At 56.3% G+C, this 22,319-nt stretch overlaps 2 protein-coding genes across 2 annotated transcripts in view; one reads left to right on the top strand and one right to left on the bottom strand.

Moving 5' to 3' along the window:
- LOC132334567 (olfactory receptor 14A16-like) overlaps positions 1-13,440 on the top strand; it is a 39,695-nt gene extending 26,255 nt beyond the window's left edge. The window contains exons 3-4 of the mRNA XM_059860672.1: positions 12,083-12,151; positions 13,348-13,440. Of these exons, the coding sequence (XP_059716655.1) occupies positions 12,083-12,151; positions 13,348-13,440 (162 nt within the window). The remainder of the gene's footprint in view (positions 1-12,082; positions 12,152-13,347) is intronic.
- A 2,522-nt stretch (positions 13,441-15,962) lies between these two features.
- Positions 15,963-19,410, bottom strand: LOC132334568 (serine/threonine-protein kinase pim-1-like). The gene is made up of 4 exons (XM_059860673.1): positions 19,165-19,410; positions 18,689-18,739; positions 18,123-18,460; positions 15,963-15,966 (listed from the first exon to the last, which is right to left on the bottom strand). The coding sequence occupies exons 1-4, from the start codon at positions 19,408-19,410 to the stop codon at positions 15,963-15,965; spliced, it is 639 nt and encodes a 212-aa protein (XP_059716656.1).
- Positions 19,411-22,319: the final 2,909 nt, after the last annotated feature.

Genomic DNA, 22,319 nt, shown 5'->3' on the forward strand with positions numbered 1-22,319 from the left:
ATTTGACTCCAAGCTAGTTAGGAAAAATCTTTAAAGGGTTAGGGTGGAATGTGAGTTCATGGATTAAATCTATCATTGAGAGTGTGATAATCTTACTAATTGTATTCTTAGCAATTTGGTTAGTTTACAGCATTTTAAGGAGAGAAATACAGAAGAAAACGTCCTGGAACCAGAAAATAATAAAGGCACTGACACGAGATCTACATCCACTATCTTCTAGTTCTCCAGCCCATAATAGAATCCACGACAACTTTTACATCAACCCTGGATTTGAAGAACATCAAACATAAATTGAGAAGTAAAGGACTGTATCAAGTGAAAACATTTACACCTATAGTGAAGTGAAAATACTTTCAAAGGGGGAATAATGATAGTGGTGCCCTGGAAAATGCTAAGATAAACTCTGAAATGTTAAGCCTTGTGTTTTACCTGTGTAAGTAGTATAATTGCTAGCTGAAATGATTGTTAAGTGCTTAAAATAATTACTGTATAATCATAAGAAGAACACTGAGAAACTGTATGTTCCTAGTCTAAGGTGGCCATGCTTGGCTGAAATCTATGTATACTATAGAACAATGTAAGTTTAATAATTAATATGAAAGTTATATAACGATAGAATATAAAAGCATATCCATCCCGAACCTATGTCGGAGTCAGATTTGGGTCTTTACCCGTGACAGCCAGAGCTCTTCAATAAAAGCGACTGCATATAATCATTTCTCGTGATTACGTGTTCCTGAACGCTAACACATGGAGTAACAATGTTCTCCAGTGTTCCATGTGGCCTGGCACTGTCGCCATAGACACCTGGTTCCATGGGATTCCATTGGGTAACAATGATCGCTAGTGTTCCATTAGGTTCCATCAGGCCTGGCTCTGTCACCATGGACACCTGGTTCCATGGGATTCCCTTGGGTAACCCTCTTCTGTTGTGTTCCCTCAGGCCTGGCTCTGTCACCATGGATACCTGATTCCATGAGATTCCATGGGCTAACAATGTTCTCCTTTGTTCCATTATGTTCCATCAGGCCTGACGGTTTCACCATGGATACCTGGTTCCATGAGATTCCATGGGGTAAAAAAGTTCTCCTGTGTTCCATTAGGTTCCATTAGCCTGGTTCCGTCACCATGGACACCTGGTTCCATGGAATTCCCTTGGGTAACAATAGTCTCCAGTGTCTCATGAGGCCTGGCTTTGTCACCATGTACACCTGTTTCCATGGGATTCCATTGGGTAACAATGTTTTCCTGTGTTACATGAGGCATGGCTCTGTCACGAAGGACACCTGGTTCCATGAGATTCCATTGGGTAACAATGTTCTCCTGTGTTCCATGCGGCCCGGATCGCACACCATGGACACCTGGTTCCATGAGATTCCATGGGGTAACAATGTTCTCCTGTGTTTCCTTAGGTTCATTTAATTTGGCTCTTTCACCATGGACACCTGGTTCCATGAGATTCCATGGGCTAGCAATGTTCTCCTGTGTTCAATCAGGCCTGGCTCTGTCACCATGGACACCTGGTTCCATGGGATTCCATTGGGTAACAATGTTCTCCAGTGTTCCATCAGGCCTGGCTCTGTCACCATGGACACCTGGTTCCATGAGATTTCCTTGGTTAACATTGCTCTCCAGCGTTCCATCAGGCCTGGCTCTGTCACCAAGGACACCTGGTTCCATGAGATTCTGTGGGGTAACAATGTTCTCCAGTGTTCCATCAGGCCTGGCTCTGTCACCATGGACACCTTGTTCCATGAGATTCCCTGGGGTAACAATGTTCTCCAGTGTTCCATCAGGCCTGCCTCTGTCCCCATAGACACCTGATTCCATGAGATTCCATGAGGTAACAATGTTGTCCAGTGTTCCATGAGCCCTGGCTCTGTCACCATGGACACCTGGTTCCATGGGATTCCCTTGGGTAACAATGTTCTCCAGTGTTCCATTAGGTTCTATCAGCCCTGGCTCTGTCACCATGGATACCTGGTTCCATGAGATTCCATGGGGTAACAATGTTCTCCAGTGTTCCATCAGGCCTGGCCCTGTCACCATGGACACCTGGTTCCATGACATTCTATGCGGTAACAAAGTTCTCCAGTGTTCCATTAGGTTCCATTAGCCTGTCTATGTCGCCATGGACACCTGGTTCCATGGGATTTCCTTGGGTAACAATGTTCTCCAGTGTTCCATGAGGCCTGGCTTTGTCACCATGGACACCTGGCTCCATGGGATTCCATTGGGTAACAATGTTCTCAAGTGTTCCATGAGGCCTGCCTCTGTCACGATGGACACCTGGTTTCATGGGATTCCCTTCGGTAACAATTTTCTCCTGCGTTCCATCAGGCCTGGCTCTGTCACGATGGACACCTGGTTCCATGGGATTCCCTTGGGTAACAATAGTCTCCTGTGTTCCATGAGGCCTGGTTCTGTCAACATGGACACCTGATTCCATGAGATTCCATGTGATAGTGGCGCCCTGGAAAATGCTAAGATAAACTCTGAAATGTTAAGCCTTTTTTTTTTACCTGCGTAAGTAGTATAATTGCTAGCTTAAATGATTGTTTAGTGGTTAAAATAGTTATTGTATAATCATAAGAAGAACACTGAGAAACTGTATGTTCCTAGTCTAAGGTGGCCATGCTGGGCTGAAATCTATGTATACTATAGAACAATGTAAGTTTAATAATTAACATTAAAGTTATATAACGATAGAATAAAAAAGCATATCCATCCCGAACCTATGTCGGAGTCAGATTTGGGTCTTTACCCCTGACACCCAGAGCTCTTCAACAAAAGCACCTGCATATAATCATTTCTCGTGATTATGTGTTCCTGAACGCTAACATGGTAGTTGGTGTTTTACAGTAGTTTTAATATAAAAGTTAGATTTCCTATGTTAGTCAGCTATAATGGTTTCTCCCATGTACCTCATTTTGTTCCCCCTAATGGTTCAGTCCTAAGTTGTTTACCACAAAGTTTTCCCACCACTTGTCTGCCCATCAGTGTGTCAGTCTCCCTGCTCCCCCCTCTTTCCCTTAGAAGCCCTTGTCAATCTCAGTTGTGCTACCCCTTACTCTTGTCAGTCTCCGTAGTCACTCCCCTTGTAGTCTCAAATGTTCTGTGTCAGTTAGCTATGTCTTGATGGTTGATTGGTTTGTGAGGTTTCTTCCCTCCCCTGAATGATCCTTATTGGAGTTGCTAAGTGACCTGTTCCTCCCCTAAGATCCCCTCATTGGGTGAGAGTTGTAGCCACCCCTTGTACCATCCCCTCTTTAAAAATGCTAGTCAGACCCATTTTCTTTGTCACTTGCACTGGACCCCTTTCAGAAATAAACATTCCTCAGAAACTCAGACGAGTGATCCTTCCTTGTTTCCTTCGCCTCTGATTTCTCATGCCATGCTCCTGCTGTCACCCACGCCGTAGCAATTACCGCCACCCTAGACGGTCTCAGCAGAGATCAGGGGGCGGCCACTCTCGTGTGTGCCCTCAGCCACCAAGGGTGTGCTGGCCAGCAAACCTCCATCCCGTGGCTGCAGAGCGCTTCCACACCTGCACATCCCCTTTCTTCCCTCCCAGCTCATCCCTTTGCTTCACCTTCCATTAATAAACTGTTTGGCTTCTTTGCTTTACCTGCATCTCTGTGGAACTGGAGGAATACAAATCTGGGGCCCTGGGACACACAAGCCCCTCCTGCCATTCTCTTCCACGCCGTGTTTTGTGCACAGACACAGGAACAAGGGCAGATCAGGCTGGGAAGTTCCCTGTGCTGAAGATCCATTTCCATGACGCTGTGGAGGTACAGACCTTGCTGAGCACCCTGGAGCCCCTGGACTTTGGAAGAGCCAAGCTGAGGATGCTCTGAACCCAGCTGTGAGGCATTCCATGGCAAGCATCCACAGAGGGCAAAAGAGCTTGGAATGCTGGAACCTTTTCAAGAACAGCTTCCTGAAAGCACTGCACTGCTCCATCCCTGCACAGGATCAGGAAGACGGCAGAACCAGAGACCATCTGGGCTCAACAGCTTTGGGTGTGCCTAAGAGCAAATGAAGCAGCAGCATGGTGCCCTAGACTCAGACACACACCTGTGCCAGTGCCCGGAGCGCTGCCTGGCAGTACTGGGATCCCAGGTGTGGTTCTGGTCCCCAGAACCGAGGAATGGCATCCCCAGGCTCAGACCCAGTCAGAAAGCCAACCAAGTGAGACCAGAGGGAGGGCACCCTTCCAGTTTCTCTTGGGCATGGCCGCGAAACAACCCCTGCTGCTTCTTCCTCCACCTGTGTTTGGGGCGTGCTGGTGGCAGAGCCAGCCAGGGTGTGCTCTGCATTCCAAAGCCTGTTGGGAGCGGGCATGAAAAGCGCAGCGTGCACAGCAGAGAGTTCTGGAAGGTTCTGGCAAGAGCGTCCTGTGGGGACAGGGCTCTGGGCTCTGGCTGGGAACAGCCTGGTTTTCCTGCCGTGAGCGCAGGCAGGAGTTGAGGCAGGTGAAGAGGCAGCGGGCACCTTGTGTTTGTAGGGGCCTGGGGCTGCACCTCTGAACCTCCACCTGGAAACACACTTGGGGGAATAGGAGCTAGAGCTGGAGTGCCTGTCCTGAAAGGACCTGAAGTCATTCAGCCTTGCCAGCTTTTCTTAAGAGTGTTTTGGTGTTCCCCAGAAAAGCTACACATTTGGGGAAATGCCTTTGGAGGAAAGGGGCTTGCTTCTCAAGGAAAGTGCTTCCCAGGGAGCTCCCAGTGAGGTAGGTGCAAGTGTCCTACTTTGGCTCTCTGTGCTCCTTGCAGTCCTTGAGGCCCGTTGCACTTGGCAGAGGGGCAGGGCAAGGGAGAAGGCTGTGAGGAGCAGGTTTGGCATCCACCTGGACCTGCAGAGACCAACCCAAACACCTGCAGCAGGGTGTGTTCCCCCACTTTGGACAGAGGTGTGAGCAGGGGCATCTCTGTCCAGCCACGAGCCCCAGAGCTCTCTTTGAGAGCTGGGAATTAAAAGGCCTTTACAGACACACTTTTCACATCTTCCCTGTCTGCTGTGTTTCAACTCTTAGCAATATGCATTTGCCTCCTACTTGGTGGAAGCTGCTGTGGCCCAGGGCCAGCACAGAGCTGGGCTGGGTGGGCCAGGCAGTGTGGAGAGCCTTGGCTGATCTTGGTGTGTCCCTGGCCTCAGAAAAGGCTTGGAAAGTTTGCCTCTCCAGGCGTCCTGCTCATTGGCTCTCCCTGTGCATCTTGGAGAGAACAAGGTAGGCATTTCTGGCAGCTGGGCATCAGCAGGCCTTCAGATGGGGGTGTGTTGTGGAGCCAGCCCAGCTGAGATACCTGGAGAGGAGCCCAGTGCTCCTTGCTCCCCTCTGCTGACACGTGAGCGTTTGTCGGGTTTTGGGATGACGCTGTCTGTGTCAGGGGTGCTACGTGGACATGAGACAGCCGGTCCTGTCCTGCTGGGTCCCAGCAGTGCCTCGCAGCAGCCCCGCATCCATGTCAGGATGCTGGCCAAGAGAGCTCCTGGGAGCTGAGACAGCTGATTTTAATCTTGTGCAGGTGCCTACAGGTCAAGGCCAAGGGTGTTCCCTCAGGATATAGCAGTCCTGAGGGCTTTCCCTAATTCAGAGAAATCAGCAGACAAATGCATTGTCTGCCAAAAGCCCTTTTACTGACCTGGCAGGAGGGCAGGAGTCTGCACCCCACTAAAATATTTCTCTGCCACTTAGAAATTTCAGTGGAAATTTCAGTATGTAGGAATTGTATCAAACGTACCATCCATCTTTACACTGCTGAGGTGATTCGATAGGCAGGGGGTTAGAAATACATTGTGTCAGATTCCTAGACTTGAAGCTGATGTCCAGGCACTGGCCAGGAGCAATCTCGACGCCCCAAAGCAGCACAAAGTCTTCCTCATGGCTTTCCTGCACAGGGCTGATTCCATACCTGCCCTTAGTTCTTCTGGCAGACTATGTCTAAAGCTTTTTGTCAAGTCACTCTCATGTCAAGTTAGGTTTTTCTTATGCTAACTGGTGCTAAGTACTTATGTCTGTCTGTGCTAAGTACTTGTTGACTAATGTGAATTGCTTGTGCTTACTTATGTCAAACAAATCCTTGTTTCATTGCCAAAGGTGCCTGAGGCTGCCTGCTCCTTGTGGTACCAGTTGCTTTCCTGTGGGATGTTCTACCTCCCCAGAGAGTTAGGAGGGAGCTGGAGAAAAGAGCTTGTCAGGCTGCTCTGGATCCTTTCCCAGCAGCCCTGGTTGAGTGGAGAAGTCCGAGCTGGGCACAAAGGTGCAAATGGAACAGCCGTGCACAGGAAGGCTCGCTGGGAATGGTGATCCAGGAACCCCAGGCCTGGCAGCCTGAGCTTGCCACCGGGGAAGGCCTTGGGGCAGATCCTCCTGAGTGCCATCCCACGGCACCTGCAGGGAACCAGGGCGTGTGCTGGAGGGTGGGAAAGCTCTGTGGAGGGACGGGGACAGCTGGGGGCCCTGGTGGGGTGTTGAGGGCTTCTGGGTGGGAGTTTGGGGAGGTTGGTATTGGCAAAGTGTTGGGGAAGGAGTTGTCTGGAAGGTGAGAGGTCTAGGCTGGAATTTGAGTCAGTTTGAAGGCAGCATCTGTGGTTTGGCATAGCTTTGCTTACAGAGGGCAGAAAGAATATCTGTGACTCTTCCTGTTCATGGTCCTGATTCTCCTGCAGGGAACAAGAAGGGAGAGCTGTACTTTACTGGCCACTTAGATATCTGTACCAGGGGGAGGATTAGCCCTTTTGCCATCTACTCATTTGTTTGGGCTACTTTTGCAACACTGAGTGGACTTTCATTTCTGGACAGCTTTTTTTCCTTAAGAGAATTAGGATATTATCATCTCTTCATAGAAAACCATTTGCAAACCAAAGAATGGCCTTTTTTTTTGCCTCTGTGTAGTGTTATGTTCTGTAAAGTGACTCTCAGTGGGTCACATTAGGGCAAATGAGTTGCTGCTTTGAGATGGGAAGCAAAATTCCAACTCTTCACCTTCTCAGGCCATCCCAATGAATTTGGGAAGTTTGCAACTTTTTGGAACTCCTTGAGTTGAGCAATGGGAAGTAAAGCTTTCCTGAAGTGAGGAGTCTTAAACGCCAGATTCTTCTGTGCCTTCACCACTAAGGTGTTTCTGTGCTAAAGGAAATTACTTCAATAGAAAATAATTTCAGCATGGAGTGAGAGCTTCTGACCGAGACCAAGTGTTGCCAGCATTTGCTCCAGGTGCTCCTGCCAACAGCCCCTGCAGGAAGGAGCACAGCCCCCAATGCACGTGGGCTTTGGCTCCCTCTGGCACAGAAGCCCCCCGGGGGCACAGGTCTCTGGGGCAGGAGATGGGCACCAGCGCTGCCAGGGCTCGGGGGGTGGCAGGTCTGCTTGGGCAGGGACTCTGCCACACCTGCTGATGTCAGTGCTCCCCAGGCCCAGGGGTCAGAGCAGCATTCGTGCCCTGGCCCACACGTTCCCTGTCCATGTCACACCCACAGGTTTAGGATGGCCACCCGCTGGGACGTGTCCCAAGGAGGCCGTGCCAGCTTCTGTGGAAGGCCCCGTGCCCTTCCCAGAGCGGCTGCCTCGGCAGCCCTGGGGTCTCCTTCTGCTGCCCTGAGCCCAGAGAGCAGGGCAGCGTTTGCTGATGGTCTGAGCTGTCCCTAAAGACCCCGTCGGGCTGCCTTAAACACTTGGGGTGAGAGATTCCTTCCAGCCTGGGCCACTTTGGTTCAGCTGGGGGCGGCCCCAGGGCGGGGGGCCGTGTGTGCAGGGGCCCTTTGTGACACGGTGCAGCATGGTAACCATGGCACAGAAGGGGTGTCCAAGGGCCCTTTGTGACACATGGTGACATAGGAGCTGGTGGTGACAAGAGCAGGCCACAGTGCTCGGAGCAGGCAACGGGACAGGACAGCACAGAGCGGTGCCGTGAGGAGCCCCCGCACAGCGCGTTCGATCGTGTCTGACCCAGAGCCTTTCCGAGGCATTGTTCCTGCAGCTGACCTCGAGGCCAGACCACAGGACTTGCTGACCTGTGGCCTTCCCGAGGCTCCTCTTCTGCAGGTGCCCTTGAGGGCAGAGCGTGGGACTTGGTGCCCCAGAGGCATCTCCAATCCCTGCTGCCAGTGCCCTTGAGGCCACACCACAATCCTTGACAGGAGTCTCCTGTCCTTGTGGCAGGAGCCCTCGAGACCAGAGTGCAGGACTTGCTGTCCTGTAGCCTTCCCGAGGCTTCTCTCTCGAAGGTGCCTTCCACGCAGGACTGTAGGACTTGCTGACTCGGAGCTTTTCCAAGGCATCTCTCCTGCAAGACATGGAGCAGAGAGCAACAAGAGGGCCCAAGCTGGCCTGGAGGGAAGAAGAGGAAGAAGGCCCTGGACCTGCCCCCGCACAGGAGACTGAAGAGCTGGAGCCGTTGAGTGGTGGTGAGTGGTGGAGCTGGGCCACAGAGTTGGTGCCTGCAGCCAGCTGGGCACTGCGCCATCCCATCCCATCCCATCCCATCCCATCCCATCCCATCCCATCCCATCCCATCCCATCCCATCCCATCCCATCCCATCCCATCCCATCCCATCCCATCCCATCCCATCCCATCCCCTGGGCCATGCCCATGGACAGGATGGAAGAGGGGCCAGGTAGACACCCCGCAGGGCTGTGCTCCATCCCCTGGGGCATCCCAGGGCTGTCCCTGCCTGGGAAGCACAGGGCTGGGCTGTGTTCTCCTGCCTCTCCCGCAGCCCCTCAGCTCTGGCTGTGCTCCCTCTTTGCCAGGTGCAGCCCTGGAGCGCACACAAGAGCAGGACCCCGCCCGTGGCCTCTTCCACAGAACAGCACAGGTACCTGCAGCCATCCCCACCTGGGCTGGGCCTGCTGTCACAGTGCTTGGAGCATTCCGTGCAAAATCCCTGGCTTCCTGCCCTTCTCCTACAGCTGGTTTGCAAATTCCTGAAGAGAATTCGGGAAGAAGAGACTAGCCCCATGGGCACTGGGCTCAGAGCATATTCGCACATCTTCCAAACCAAGACCAGTGCTGCCCTGCTGGATATGCTCGTAGAGGAGGGCTTTTCCAGTCCAAAGCAAGTAAGCAGCCTGTAGCCAGGGTTTGATCCTCCCAGGAATTGCTTGGCCTCCCAAGCCACGCCTTCTGGTCACTGGAAACCTTTGAGGCCACATGGCAGTGTGTTGGGAAGGGCAGCACTTCTCTGGGGAAGCTGGGGACATTCCTCCCTCTGGCAGCTTTCCAAGTCTCCCTGTGCCCTTTCCAGGTGCCCGCCCTGGTCAGGTACATCCACCAGTGGCTCCTGGCCAATCAGTTTGCTGAGCACAGGCTGAACAGGACCCTGCTGGATCTCACTGAAGCACAGCCCGCTGACGTAGTCATGACGCTCCTGCGTGTGTCACCCTCCTGTGACAGGTATGGGGCCCACCTGCCCAGAGGGCTCAGGGCTCCCCAGCCCATCAGCCTGTACAGCCTGGCCAAAGTGTCTGACCAACAGAGAGTTCCAGGGCCCTCTGGCTGCTCTCTTTGCCAGCCCTTGCACGTCAGCCCCCGAGCCTGCTGCCACGCTCCCTTGCCACCCCTCAGGGGACTGTCCCCATAGGGCTGGGCTGCCTGGGTGCTGCTGGTGAGGGCCAGTGGGCAGAGGCAGAGCTGGAAGCCAGCTCAGATCCCCACTGCTGCCCAGGCCCTGATGCTGTGTCTGAGAGACCCCTGAGACAGAGCTCTAACCCCACAGAGCTGCTTTGACCATGTGGAAGAGCATCATGTGCTCGCCCAGGACTGCGGAGCCGGTGCTGCTGATACTCCTGGATGTGCTGGGGAGCTGGCCAGAGCACAGCACATGCACCTCGGATGGGGACAAAACAGGTGTCTTTGCCCTGGCTGTGAGTTTCTGCAACTGGCCTTTGCTGGCCCCACGGCCACCTCTCCAGCAGCTCTCCATCTTCCTTGCCCCACTGCATCTCCCTGCCTCAGGGACTGGGCTGAAACCTGGCCCAGGAGCAGCTTCAGGGGCACCAGGCCCCGTGCTCCCCCTGCCTCTCTCCTGGCCTCTCCCTCCCCTGCTCAGGCCCTGCCACACGGACACCTCAGCACTGAGGGCTGTCTTGGGGGGCTTTGTCCTTTGCAGGCAGCTGTGGTGATGTGGAAGATCCTCCAGGTGCCCTGTGTCCCACATATGGTGACGGTGTATTTCCCCCGCCTCCTTGTGCATCTCCTCTTCCAAGTGTTCTTCAGCACTCTGGATGTGCCAGAGGAGGTCGATACCTTCTGGAAAGGATGCCAGGAGCAACATGGCCTTGCCACCAGCCCCAGCAGGTGCTCATCCCAGTCCTCCTGTCCCTGCCACGACCCTGGGCAGGAGCCAGTGCTCCCAGCGTGACGTGGGCTTTGCTCTGCACGCAGGTTTGCAGTGCAGACCCTGAAGTCCCTGCTCTGCCGAATGCAGCAGGAGGATGTGGTGGTGGCAATGGAACGCAGGGGTGGCTGGGACACGCTGCTGTGTGCTGACACCCACCACTATGCCGTGGGTCTGCTGGCCAGGTGAGATCTCCTTCTCCCCACTGCCTCTGACATTTGTGCTCTGTTCCCTGGGTTTCCAACACAGTCCCCCTGGTTGTAGCCCAGAGGGCCTTGTCACTGAGGGACGGCCAAGCAGACTGGAAAAGGCTGGGAGAGGAGGGTGGACAAAAGGAGCCACCTCCGAAATATCCCAGGTGCACTTGCAGGATGCTGGGGAAAGACCAGACCTCTGTGAGTCAGTCCTGGGAAACGTTTGCCCCCTGGCTCACAGTCTTGGTTCCTTTTTCTCCTGCCAGGGAGATGTGCTGTGTCTCCATCCCCTTGTGTTCCCGGATCGCTCGCTACCTGCTCCGGCTGCTCAGCACACGGGAGCCACGCTGGGATCTGCCCGCCCTGGCATTCCTTGTGGAGGTGAGCCTGATGGCCAGCACTGCCTGGCTCAGCTGCCTCCCAGCTCTCTGCCCTCTCGGAGCCACAGCTGCCTGGGACGGTGCCCGTGCCCTGTGCTGCTGCCTGGGCCCAGCCCTGTGCGGTTCTGGGCTCCTGCCGGCCGGGTCCCCTGTCACTGCCCTGTGCCTTTCAGGTCCTCGAGTTCCTGGACCTGAGTGAACGCGGTGCTAACAGAGTCCTGGAAATCTTGTCAAGGCAGCTGCAGAGCGAGTGCAGGGAGAGGCGTCGCCTGGCGCTCAGGGCCCTTCTGGAGCTCATTGAGGAGCCCTCAATGGTGAGAAGGGGGCAGCAGCAGAGGCTGAGCTGGGGAATGCAGTCCCTTGGGCTTGGCTGAGCTTTGGGTGCTGGGGCAGTTGCTCCCAGCTCTCCTGCCTCCCAGTTAAGCTCCCCAAGTGCTTCAGGACAGGCCTTTGGCCTCTGGGCTCTGCAGCAGCAGGATGGCGTTTCACAAACTTGTGTTCCGCACAGACCGAAAAAATGTGGAGCCTGACTGAAAGTCTTGTGGAGCTCCTGTGGGACGCAGATGGAGAGATAGTTAGCATGACAGTCATGCTTCTCAGCTTTATCATCTTGGACAATGACATGCTGATGCCCAGCCCCATCACACTGCAGCTGCTTGAGGCCCTCCTGCCACTCTTTGACCACGTAAGGCTCGCTGCCCCCAGCCATGGCCACTGGGTGCTTCCCAGGCACTGTGCCTTGTGGATTTGCAGGCCTGGGCCAAGCTGAGCCCCATGCAGCCAATGCTAAGGTCTTCTTTTCTTCCTTCAATACAGAATAATAGCCAGGTGCAGCTGCTCTCCATACTGCTCTTCAGAACCTTGGTGACTCTTCCACTGGAAAAGAAAAAAAAGGCCCTGAAGACACCCCTGCGCCAGAGCCTGCTGCCACTCTTCTTCCACTGCCATGATGAGAATCGGCGTGTGGCACAGGTGAGGACTCATGGGTTGCTGCTGTCCCCCTGGCAGGGGGCTCGGCTGCCTCCTGCCCTGGCGCCTGCCAGGCTGCAGCCTCCTCCAGGCCTTGGCACAGGGACGTGAGTCCTGCGCCCTGGGCTGTGGGGCCATCTCTGCATCTCTGCTGCTCTCCAGGCTTCTCAGGAAACGCTGCTTTGTGTGGTCAAGTTCCTGAAGAGGAGGGATCTTGAAAGACTGGTGAAGAACCAGAAGCCGTGGAAGTTCACCAAGTGCATGGTAAGGATGGCCTGGAAGCCCCAGCCTCAGCCTGGAGAAGGCCCCTGAGTGCGGTGCTCAGAGTGCGGGGCTGGCAGCTGTGCCCCTGCCCGCTGCTGCACCCAGAGGCTGTGCGGGCTCTTCTCCAGGCTCCTGTGGGCCTGAGCCAGGCTCCGATGGAGCCCTGGCCCAGCGGAGCTGTGGGGCAGGCTGGCACCACGGCTCCCCGGGCAGCAGCCGGCCCTCTGCCCCTGCAGAGCCCGGCACCAGCAGCTGCTGGCCGCGCCTCAGGGCTGTGCAGGCAGGGGAGGCTGGGGCTGGGCACAGGCAGCGCCCGGCCAAGGGGCTGAGCTCGCGCCAACCCTTCCCTCCTGCCGCTCTCTCCAGCTGGCAGACCACGGGAGCAGAGCAGCCGAGCACCTGCGCCGGGCCCTGCCCTACCTGCAGAGCCCACAGGAGTCCCTGCAAGTGGTGGCCATCAGGTTCATTGGTGAGCCACGAGCCCGGGCTCCCTCCCGGCCCTGCCACAGCTCGGCCCCAGCCCCACCTGCTGCCCCGGCAGCGCCACCCGGGCCCGGCACCATCGAGCCCCGCCTGGCCCCGGCGCTGCTGCCGCCCTCTCGCAGCCGTGCCCTGGGGCGGCCGCGTGCAGCAGGGGCCAGGCTGAGCCCTGCCGGGCCAGCAGGCCGTGTGGCCACAGTGCCAGCAGCGCCGCTGGCAGGGAGCTGTGCCGCTGGGGCTGTGACAGGCTCTGTGTTCCCAGGGATGGCCGAGCGGCACCTGAGGGGGAAGAAGGAAGAGCTCCGGCTCATCTGCAACGGTGAGTGAGGGCAGCGTGCGGACAGCAGAGGCTGATGGGGGGAGCTGCAAGCCCTGCCCCGGCTGCGGAGGGCTCTGCTCCCTTTGCGGACAAGAGGCGGCGTGGGCAGAGCACACAAAGATTTCAGGGCCACATGGGGGATTCGTGGCCAGGAGCTTCGGGCTGGTCCCATTGGTCCCTGCTCCCTCCTGGCCATGGCTAGAGCCGGCTGGGATGGCCCTGGCAGGGGACTCTCCTCGGGTTCTCTCAGGTTCGGGATCTGACCGTGGCTCTGTTCCTCTCTCTTTCAGCCCTTGAACACCTGACAGAGGACACCAGCAGTGCCACGTCACACATGGCACTTCATACACTCAATGTCCTCCAGTCACTCCAGAGTGAGCGATCTTCCGTCTTCCAGAGGCTGCAGGATCAGCTCCGCAGGGCATGGAGGACACGGCCTCGTCTGTCGGGGCTTGGCTGGCTGCGCTGCTGGAGATCTGCAGAGAGCTGAGCCCAGAGGCTCTGTCTGCTGGGGCCACCTAAGCCAGCGGGAATATTCTCTTTCTTCATGATTGTTCTTTTATTTTTGTTTTTTCTTTAGTATATGAATATAGAATGTGTTATAATACACAGACTCCCAGGAGCTTTCTTTTGCTTCCCAGGGTCTGCAGGGCATAGGGAAAGAGGGGGAAAAGGGTGCTTGGGCTCAGCAAGCTGTCCCGGCATGCTGTGTTGCAGGGAAAATGGCCAGAAGCCCCTTGGCCTTTGGTAGTTCTGCTGAAGCCTTTGTGCTGCCAACAGAGTGGGTGGGCAGGGGCTGGAGCTGCAGAGATCCCTGTGAGAGCGGTGCCTGGAGATGGCCACAAGCCCTGTCCCAGGCAGGAAGCACCATCTGTGTCCTCCTGCCCGTGTGCTGCTGGCTGGATTGCTGAGGGCTCCGAGGTGCCTCTGGATGGGGCTCCTCTGCAGCTGCTGTGGGGCTGCGGCGCTGCTGCCGGGCAGGTTGGCTGGGCTGGGGGAGACCCTGAGGGGACGGGGCCAAGAAGGGACGAGGGGCTGCAGAAGCCCTGACAGGACACAGCAGTGGGAAGGCATGAGGGGGATGTGTGAGGGAGTGGGTGGCTGTAACGTTGGCTCGAGGGGGAGTGGGTTGAAGACAAAGACACTAACTCTCCCCAATGTTCATGTGGCAAACAGAGAGCATTTATTCTCAAGCCCTTCCTTCTAAAGGGCCTTTGAAAAACCCAGTCTGGATAATTTCATTGCTCTGCTCTCTATGCCTTGTCAGGTTCTGCCCAGTGAAATGCTGCAGCCTTGGCAGAGATGTGACTGGGCAAGGCCCCTATCAGTCAAACCAGGGGCTGGTGCATTCACACAGCACTAGCCAGCCTGCACTGGGACACATGGCAGCAGAGTGCAAGGCACAGCTCCGGGTGCTCCCCAGGAACCTCAGCTCTGGGAGCACTGTCTGCCCCAAGCTCCAGGGGCTGCAGTGGGAGCCTGGCTGGGCTCTGCCCTGGGGCCATCCTGCAGGGACAGCTGGAAACAGGGAGCATTCCCTTGCCACAAAGAGCCAAGCCAGGCCTGCAGGGCAGCTGCTCCAGCCCGGACTGCACTGTTGTGTGCTGTGCTCTGGGGCTGGGGCTCCCTGCACAGGGGACTGGATGGTGTGCCAGAGTGTTTTCTTAGATAACACAAATTCTAGTGTCATCATAGAGCAAGGATTTCGTATTGTCAGAGCTTCACACCTTCTTGATGTTCCTCACAGGCAGTCCCTCTACACACTGACTGTTCCAGATCCTTGCAGTAGTAATCTGACTCCTCTCACTCCTCTTCCCTTACTCTTATATATCACTAGTTCTTGTTGGTTGCAGGTGTGGCCTGTCAAGATCAGGCCCACCTCCAATCTTCAGCAACTGGTCCAGCTGCAACTCATTGGGGACAAGATCACCCTGTACAGCAGAGGAGACAGAGCAGCTTCAGCTTCGGCCTTACTGAGGTGGGTGTGTGGGCTGGGAAGGGTGAAGAGGCTCAAGGGGATTCAGAGAGCTCATCCTGCAGGAAGGACAAGGGAAAGGGAGTGGGAGCTCAGCCGTGAGCAGAGCTGAGGGCTGGAGAGTGGCTCTCAATGACACCAAAATCCCATGGGACCTCTGAGACATTGCTGCTCCTCAGCCAGTGACAGGATGCATCCCTAAGCCTGGGGCTCAGCCTTCCTCGTGGGGAGGGGCACCAAGGAAGGCAACAGTGTGATACAGGCTGCAATGGGCTGGGAACTCACCGAGGGAAAAGAGGGAGCAGTAGTAAAAGGCAGGTGGGGAGAGAACTGTTCAGAGAAGGGCTGAGCTACAACTTGAGCAAGCTGAGAAATGTCATTTGGGGGCATTCCAGATTGATTTCATTTCAGAAGTTATTGAACAAATTTATTTTTTGGGGGGTGTCATCTTTTCCCATGGAGGTGTACACTCTGCAAACTTGAGCTGTGCTGCCAAAATGCTCAAGCAAGTCTGTGCTGCAGGTCACACCATTTCTTCTTTGGCTGATTCCAGCCTGGTGCTGAGCTCCAGCAGAGCCCTGGCAGAGCCCAGAGCAGCCTCAGCACCTGCAGAACCCGGCTGCAAGGAGAGAAAGCAGAAACCACCCGTCAGCTGAAGGCTCCTGTGCCCTTGTCCCAGCCGCCCACGGTGCCCAGGCCATGCTGGCCGTGCTCAGAGCGGTGCCCAGAGCTGCCCATCACTGCTGCTTTTGGCAGCAGGGCAGGAGGGCAGGACATGTGCCCAGCCTGCAGCCAGCCAGGGCACATCCACCTCCTCAGCAGCTGCCCAGAGCAGGAGGCTCCTGTGCTCGCTGCCATCTCCCAGAAGCTCTGATCCCACCATGCCAGGCAGACGGGGACCCACCTCACGCCCTCCCCTGCTGGAAGAAAAGCTGGTCCCAAACGATGTCCTCAGCCTTCTCCAAGGGCACGGCCCATCCACACTGCAGCTGGTCCCAAGCACTTCCGGATCCAGACTGGACCCAACCTATAAGGCTTCATCTAGAAAAACAAACAACAAATTATTGAAAATAGATTACAGACAAAAAGGGGAAACAAGAAAAAAGGTAAAAAAATCTTATCTCTGCCAGGGCCTTGAGGAAGGCCCAACCCCTGCATGCAAGGAAAAACCCACACACAGGTGAGGGAAGCCCAGGCTTTCTCCCTTCCCCCCTGCACTGCCCCCCACAATAACGCTGATTCCAAAGCAAACAAGGGCAGTGGAGCAGCCCAAGCCCTTCCTTGCCTGCACAGCAAAGCAGCCTCAGCACAGGTTCTGGAGTCCCACCTCTGCTCCCACCATGGGGTTTGTTTGTGTCAGGCTGGCTGCCCCAGCCCCAGCCCGGGGCACGGTGGGGGCTGGGGGCTGTTGGCAGGGCCAGGAGCCCACTCCCATTTCGTACCCAGCCCAGCCCATCCCCCCAGCCCTGCCAAAACCAGCTGGGCAGGTGACTGAAGGATCAGCTGCATCTGCCCCAGCAAAGGGGGAACCTTTGGTTCCCGGCCAGGCTGTGCAATGCCCAAATGTGGGAGCATCCCCCTGGGTGTGGACTCATCTGCAAATTTGCTGTGGAGCCTGGCTTTGGAGAAGGTGCCACAATCAAAGTCCATCATCTTCAGCTGGCCCGTGGCCAGGTCCAGGAAGAGGTTGCCATCCTTGATGTCATCCTCGCTGTCTCCAGCAGCAGCAGTCCCACCTGGTACAGCTTCTCCAGGGGCTCCTTCTCCTTCCCTGGGGTGAGACCAGGCTCTCAGGTTCTGCCCAAGGCCCCAGCTGTCAGGGAACCAGGACAAGTAAAACCAGCTCAGATGGTGGCCACCAGTGCTGGGCAGAGCAGCTCAGCTCCAGCACAAGGGCTGTGTGTTCCCATCTGATGAGCCCTGGGCAGTGACACGGGCAGGACAAAAAAGTCTGGCTTCCTTTGCTTCTGACTGCCAAGGCATGTGTGGAGCTGTAACTTACCAGGGCCCTGCACCACAGTGTGCCTGTGGCTCTCTCCCTTCTTCTAGGGCAGATGAATATCCTGCATCCAAGGATGAAAGAGCAGCTCTTCTAATGAGGGTCTGTCCAAGTCCAGCATGGATAAACACCGCCTGATCAGATCTTGGCACTCTGGGCAGAGAAACCACAAACTGCCGGTCAGTTGGAGAAGGCTCCTGTTGGCTTTGCCCCACTATTCCCGTGCCCAGGCCATGCTGGATGTGCTCAGAGCTGGGCCTAAGCTTTCCCATCCATTCCCTGGTTTGGAGGAGAGCAGGAGAGCAGGACATGTGCCACCTCCTCAGCAGCTGCCAGAGCAGGATGCTCACGAGCCCGCTGCTGTCTCCCAGCACTGGTATTCCCCCGTGCCCAGAGATGAGGATCCACCTTGAGAGAGCCCTTGTGGCAGCGAGAGCTGATGGTCCCAGCTGATGTTCTGGCCCCTCCTGAAAGGATGCTCCCCACAGACCATCTGGTGCAGCAGGATGCCCAGGGACCAGATGGTAGCTGGCCTGCCATAGTACCAGCCAAAGTGGGTCCATTCCGGGGGGCTGTATGACCGTGTTCCTATGGAATACAGATGGAGTTCATCAGGGGGATGCTGCTGCTCCCAGAGCCTGGCCCCAGCATCCCTGCTCCAGTGGCACAGGGGGTGTGACGCACTGCCCTCTCACCAGCACCTGGGACTTGTGTACAGACTTGGGGTTGGAAGAGGGCAGTGGAAGCCCTGGCAAGGCCCCACCATAACAAGGAAGAAACCACTCAGTGCTGGGGGAAAAACCATGCCTGCATCCTCCCTGCCTGCATTGCTCCAAAAAACATTATGAACCCAAAAAAAAGCAGGCGAGTGGAACAGTCCAAGCCCTTTCTCACCAGCACACCAAACTGGCTGGGGCACTGGTTCCGACCCCCCCTCTCGGCTCCCCCCACCCACGGGTGTTTTTGTTGGGCTGGCTGCCCCAGCCCCAGTCCTGGGCAGAGTGGTGGGCAAAGGCTGCCTGCAGGGCTGGAAGCTGGCTCCACACCCAGCCCTGCTCAAAAGCAACTTGGCTGAAGTCTCAGTGCCATGAAGGGCTGCAGAAGGGAGAATCCCCACTGCCACACCCAGCTTGGGCTGTGAGATGTTGGGCCATGAGATGGTGGGACCAGGAGCACACCCTGTGTGGGCTCACCTGCAAAGTGAGTGTAGGCTGTGTCCTGCAGGTAGGTGCCACAGCCAAAGTCAATCAATTTGGCCTGCCCAGTGGCCAGGTCAACCAGGATGTTCTCTGGTTTGATGTCCCTGTGCAGGACCCCGCAGCTGGTGCAGTGCTGCACGGCCTCCAGCACCTGGCGGAACAGCTCCCGCGCCACCTCCTCGGGCAGGAAGCCCCGTGCCCGAATGAAATGCTGCAGGTCCTGACACCGCTCCGGGCGCTCCAGCACCATCAAGACATCGTTGGGGAGCTCAAGCCACTCCAGCAGCTGGACCACACCAGGGAAGCCAGTGGACACCTTGGCCAGCAGCACGATCTCCAGGGGTGCGCTGGTGCCGTCGGGCTGCGGGAGGAGCACGATGCCGTCAGTGGGGCTGATGCCGTGCCGGGGCTCGGGAAGCCCTCAGCCAGCCTGGGATGCTCTGTGCCCTGCGCTGGCCCCACGCCCGCTCTCCCTCGAGGCGTCCTGGCGGCTTCCACCCTGTCGGGCCTCGGCTCATCCCCGCCCGGCACGGCCCGGCTGCTCCCGCTGGCCCCGCTCACTCACCAGCTCGCCCCAGTGCCGGACGCGCTCCCGTGGCACCCTTTTGATGGCCACCTGCAAGCCAAGGGAAGCAGCGGGCTGAGTTCGCCGCCCGCCTTGCCCAGCCCGATCCTCCGCCCTCCTCCTCCTCCGCCCCCTCCTCCTCCTCCTCCTCCTGCGCCCGCCGCTCACCGGGGCGCCGTCCGAGAGCCGCGTGGCCGCGAAGACGCTGCCGAAGCCGCCGCGCCCCAGCAGCGAGCCCAGCCGGTACTGCTCCTTCAGGCCCTGCTGCGCCTTCCCTGCCGGCGGGACGCGGCTGTCAGCGCTCGGCCCGGGGCCGGCAACGGCCCCCGAGCGCCCCTCAAGCGCCCCGGGCCGGCCATCCCCAGGCGTTCGCTCCCTGCAGCGGGACAGCGGCGGCTCGGGGCCGGCGGCCGCGCTGCCGAGCGGCGGAGCTCGGGCCGGGCAAGCGGCAGCGGAGGCGGCGGGAGCGGCCGCGCCGCCTGTGTCCTCCGCGGGCCCCAGGAGGGGCTGGGGCTGGGGCCGGGGCCGGGGCCAGGCTCGGGCCAGGCTCGGGCCAGGCGGAGCCAAAGGGAGGCGATGCCGCCCCTGTCCCAGGCACTGATGCCCGCCCAGCAGCGCCACCGCCAGTACGACCAGAGCCGGCCGGAGGCGAGACCGCGGCGGGACGCCCGGGGCCGGGGACGGGGCAGCCCCGCCCGGGGCCGGGGGCGGGCCGGGGGCATGGCCCGACCGGGCATGGGGAGAGAGGCTGGGAGAGGAGAGGACCCCGGGAAAGGGAGACCGGGAGAGGGAGAGACAAGCGGGACTGCGGGACAAGTGGGACTGCGGGACAGGGAGAGGACAAGCAAGAGGGACTCGGCAAAGTCGCTGCTTTTGCTGCTGCTTTCGCTGCTGCTTTCGCTGCTGCTGCTGCCGCTGCAACTGAAGCGCCGGGGCCGTTTGTCCCCGTGTCCGTTTGTCCGTTGCCCACTGGCCCCCGCGCCGAGCCCCGCGCTCCCCGGGGGCAGCCCCTGAGCCTGTCCAAACACGGGAACTTGGCCGTGTTCAGCCAAGACCCAGAGTCTGCACTCCTGCACAGCGGCACAGGAATCCCCTCAGTCCCTGCTGTGCATTGTCCCTGCTGAGGGTCAAACACTATCGGAGCACATTCCCTGAATGCTGAATTTGTACGTGACCCAGGCACTGCACTTACCTCTCCAGCATTGCTTTCCAGAGAAATCCAGGGGAAGGCAAACTGGGTGTAGCTCATGGTATTTGACAGTGTCTACAACTTGCCAAGTCATTGAGCTTAGAAGTGAGATCCATTTGGAATTAATGGATGGAGAAGTAGTGCAAGATGGAAAAGAGGAGCATAAAAATAAATCGAGTAAAACATCTCAGATGGTTTCTTTCTGTTTTCTTTGAATTTCTTAAAAGCTCTTTCAGTTTTCCCATCATCTGCTCCTCAGTCCTCTTTGCTCTTTCCAAGAATCTTTCCTGGAGAACGAGGTGCAGCTTCTGTCACAAGATGTGCCACCAACTGCAGCTCCTCTTGGCTTTCCACACCGTGCGTGCAGCACGACTCTTGCAGCAAAGCAGGACAAATATTTGAAGAACTTGACAGCTTCTTCTTTCTTTTCCTTGTGGGCTGGGCAGTTGTGCCATTGGTGAGGTTTTCAATGTTACTGTTCTACCTTAAGAAAACATGATGGGCTACCAGGAATTATTAGGGAATGCAAACCTGACTGAATGCAGAGAAACAATCTCCAGAGCCTGCAGCCAGAAATGGAGAGCTGTGGGATAATCATTCCAAGATGCCCGTGGACATACGGAAAGTGAGCTAGAAGATGAAAATGGGCTGACAGAGGGAGTTTGTCTCAGTGTTCAGTTCAGATGCTTCTACATCTCATGCATTGATATGAATCAAGAGTACAGTCAGTTCATGAAAAGTACCAGAACATGCTGGACCTGTCAGGAGATGACTGGAAGAATTTGAAAAGGAGAAATGCATGGAATGACTTTGCGAACTTTGTCTCTAAGAAGGGTCATTTTTTTCCTAATAATTTCTGATCAATTCCCTCTGCTTTTGTGCTTCCTAACAAGTCCATTTTCATCCCAGATTGCCCATGAAATGGCAGCATTGAGCTTGTGGAAGTGCCTGAAAGATGCCCTGTTCCTCTGCAGGGACCCTGAGGCTGAAGCAGGAGCCTGAGCCCTCTCTGGGGAAGCCTCCTCCGAGCTGGAATTTGTGCCGTGCTGGGAGAGGAGGAGGAGGGGGAGAGCGCTGGCGCTGTGTGGCAGGAGCAGGAGGTTTGGGCCGCAGGACATTCCGTCTGCGCCGCTGCCCCGCAATGGGCGGCCGTGCCCGGGGCTCTGGGCCTGGCCCCGCGTGCGCTGAGCTCCCGACACTGCGGGAGCTCCCTGGGCTGGGCTCAGCTTCCCGCTGGGACTGGGCAGCAGGCTGGGCTCCAGCTGGGATCAGCAGCAGCTGGAAATACCTCTGCGCATCTCCACTTGCTGCTGCTGCTGCTCAGAAGGAGAAACAATGAAGTGAGTCGAGAAGTTCTGGTTTCTCTTTCTCCTGGTGGATTTTTTCATTTGATTTGACACTTGAGAGGCAATTTCTGTGATGGCCTCTATCAGATGATTTTATTTCAGCAGCAGCAGCAACAGGGCCGTGTTTGAGCACTGCAAATGTGGTCTGTGTGGCTTTAATTCTCCTTGACTTAGTGCTCAGGGACTTCAGGGGATTTCAAGATCTGCTAATCATGATGCCTGTGACCAAAAGCCTGAGTTCACCTATTGCCGGCCGGGGGTCTATGTACAAAATCACAAACAGGACGGGACTGCTGAGGAATGTGTCTTGAGGTGTTTATTTTCCAGCATCAGTCTCATTACATGGTTATGACAATGGGAAGATGCCGGCAGTTTGTCTCCTCGGCAGCAGACAAAGAACTCAATGTTACAACTTACTTTAAAAGTTTTTTGACCAATCACACAAAGCAGAAGCATATTGACAGTAGTTCTATCCAACCATTATTAGCACACGTACCTTCGGTTAAAACAATGCCCGATTATTTTGAATACAATACCTGCTTGTAAGCCTTAAAACACAATGCTCAGAGCTCATTTATTAAGCTCAGTACTTCCTAATATCAGGCTAGATATACTTTTCTGCAGCTTAGGGAGTTTTTCTAGCCAAGCCTTAGTACACAAACTATTGTTCTATTTGTCCTTACTTTCCCACTTCTTATTTAACTTTTCTGCTGCCCTATCTCATGGTTACAGCTCAGCTCTAATCACAGTTCTGCTGTCTCTGAGGCCTGCCTTTTTCAGCTTTCCCAAAACCCTCTGATTTTAAGGATTCCCACATTCACCGTCACGAAAGCACTCTGGGTAGCACTGATCAAAAAAGGCGATTGCAGTTTTACAGATAAATTTCAAGTGGCAAGAGCAGCCATGATCTCCAATTGCCAAGGCAAAGGCAGCAGCAGCCTCCTGCTGTCACCTCAGGGTGAGTAAAGCAGTGCTGAAAACAGCGCTGGACCCCGATCCTTTCTTTCTCTGCGGGCTGGGTCAGGGCAGCACAGGCGGGCCCTGCGCAGTCAGGGCTGGGTGTGGGTGATTGCTGCTCTACTCCAGAACTGAGCTG

The sequence above is a fragment of the Haemorhous mexicanus genome, chromosome 16 (assembly GCF_027477595.1).
Source record: "Haemorhous mexicanus isolate bHaeMex1 chromosome 16, bHaeMex1.pri, whole genome shotgun sequence".
Taxonomy (NCBI): domain Eukaryota; kingdom Metazoa; phylum Chordata; class Aves; order Passeriformes; family Fringillidae; genus Haemorhous; species Haemorhous mexicanus.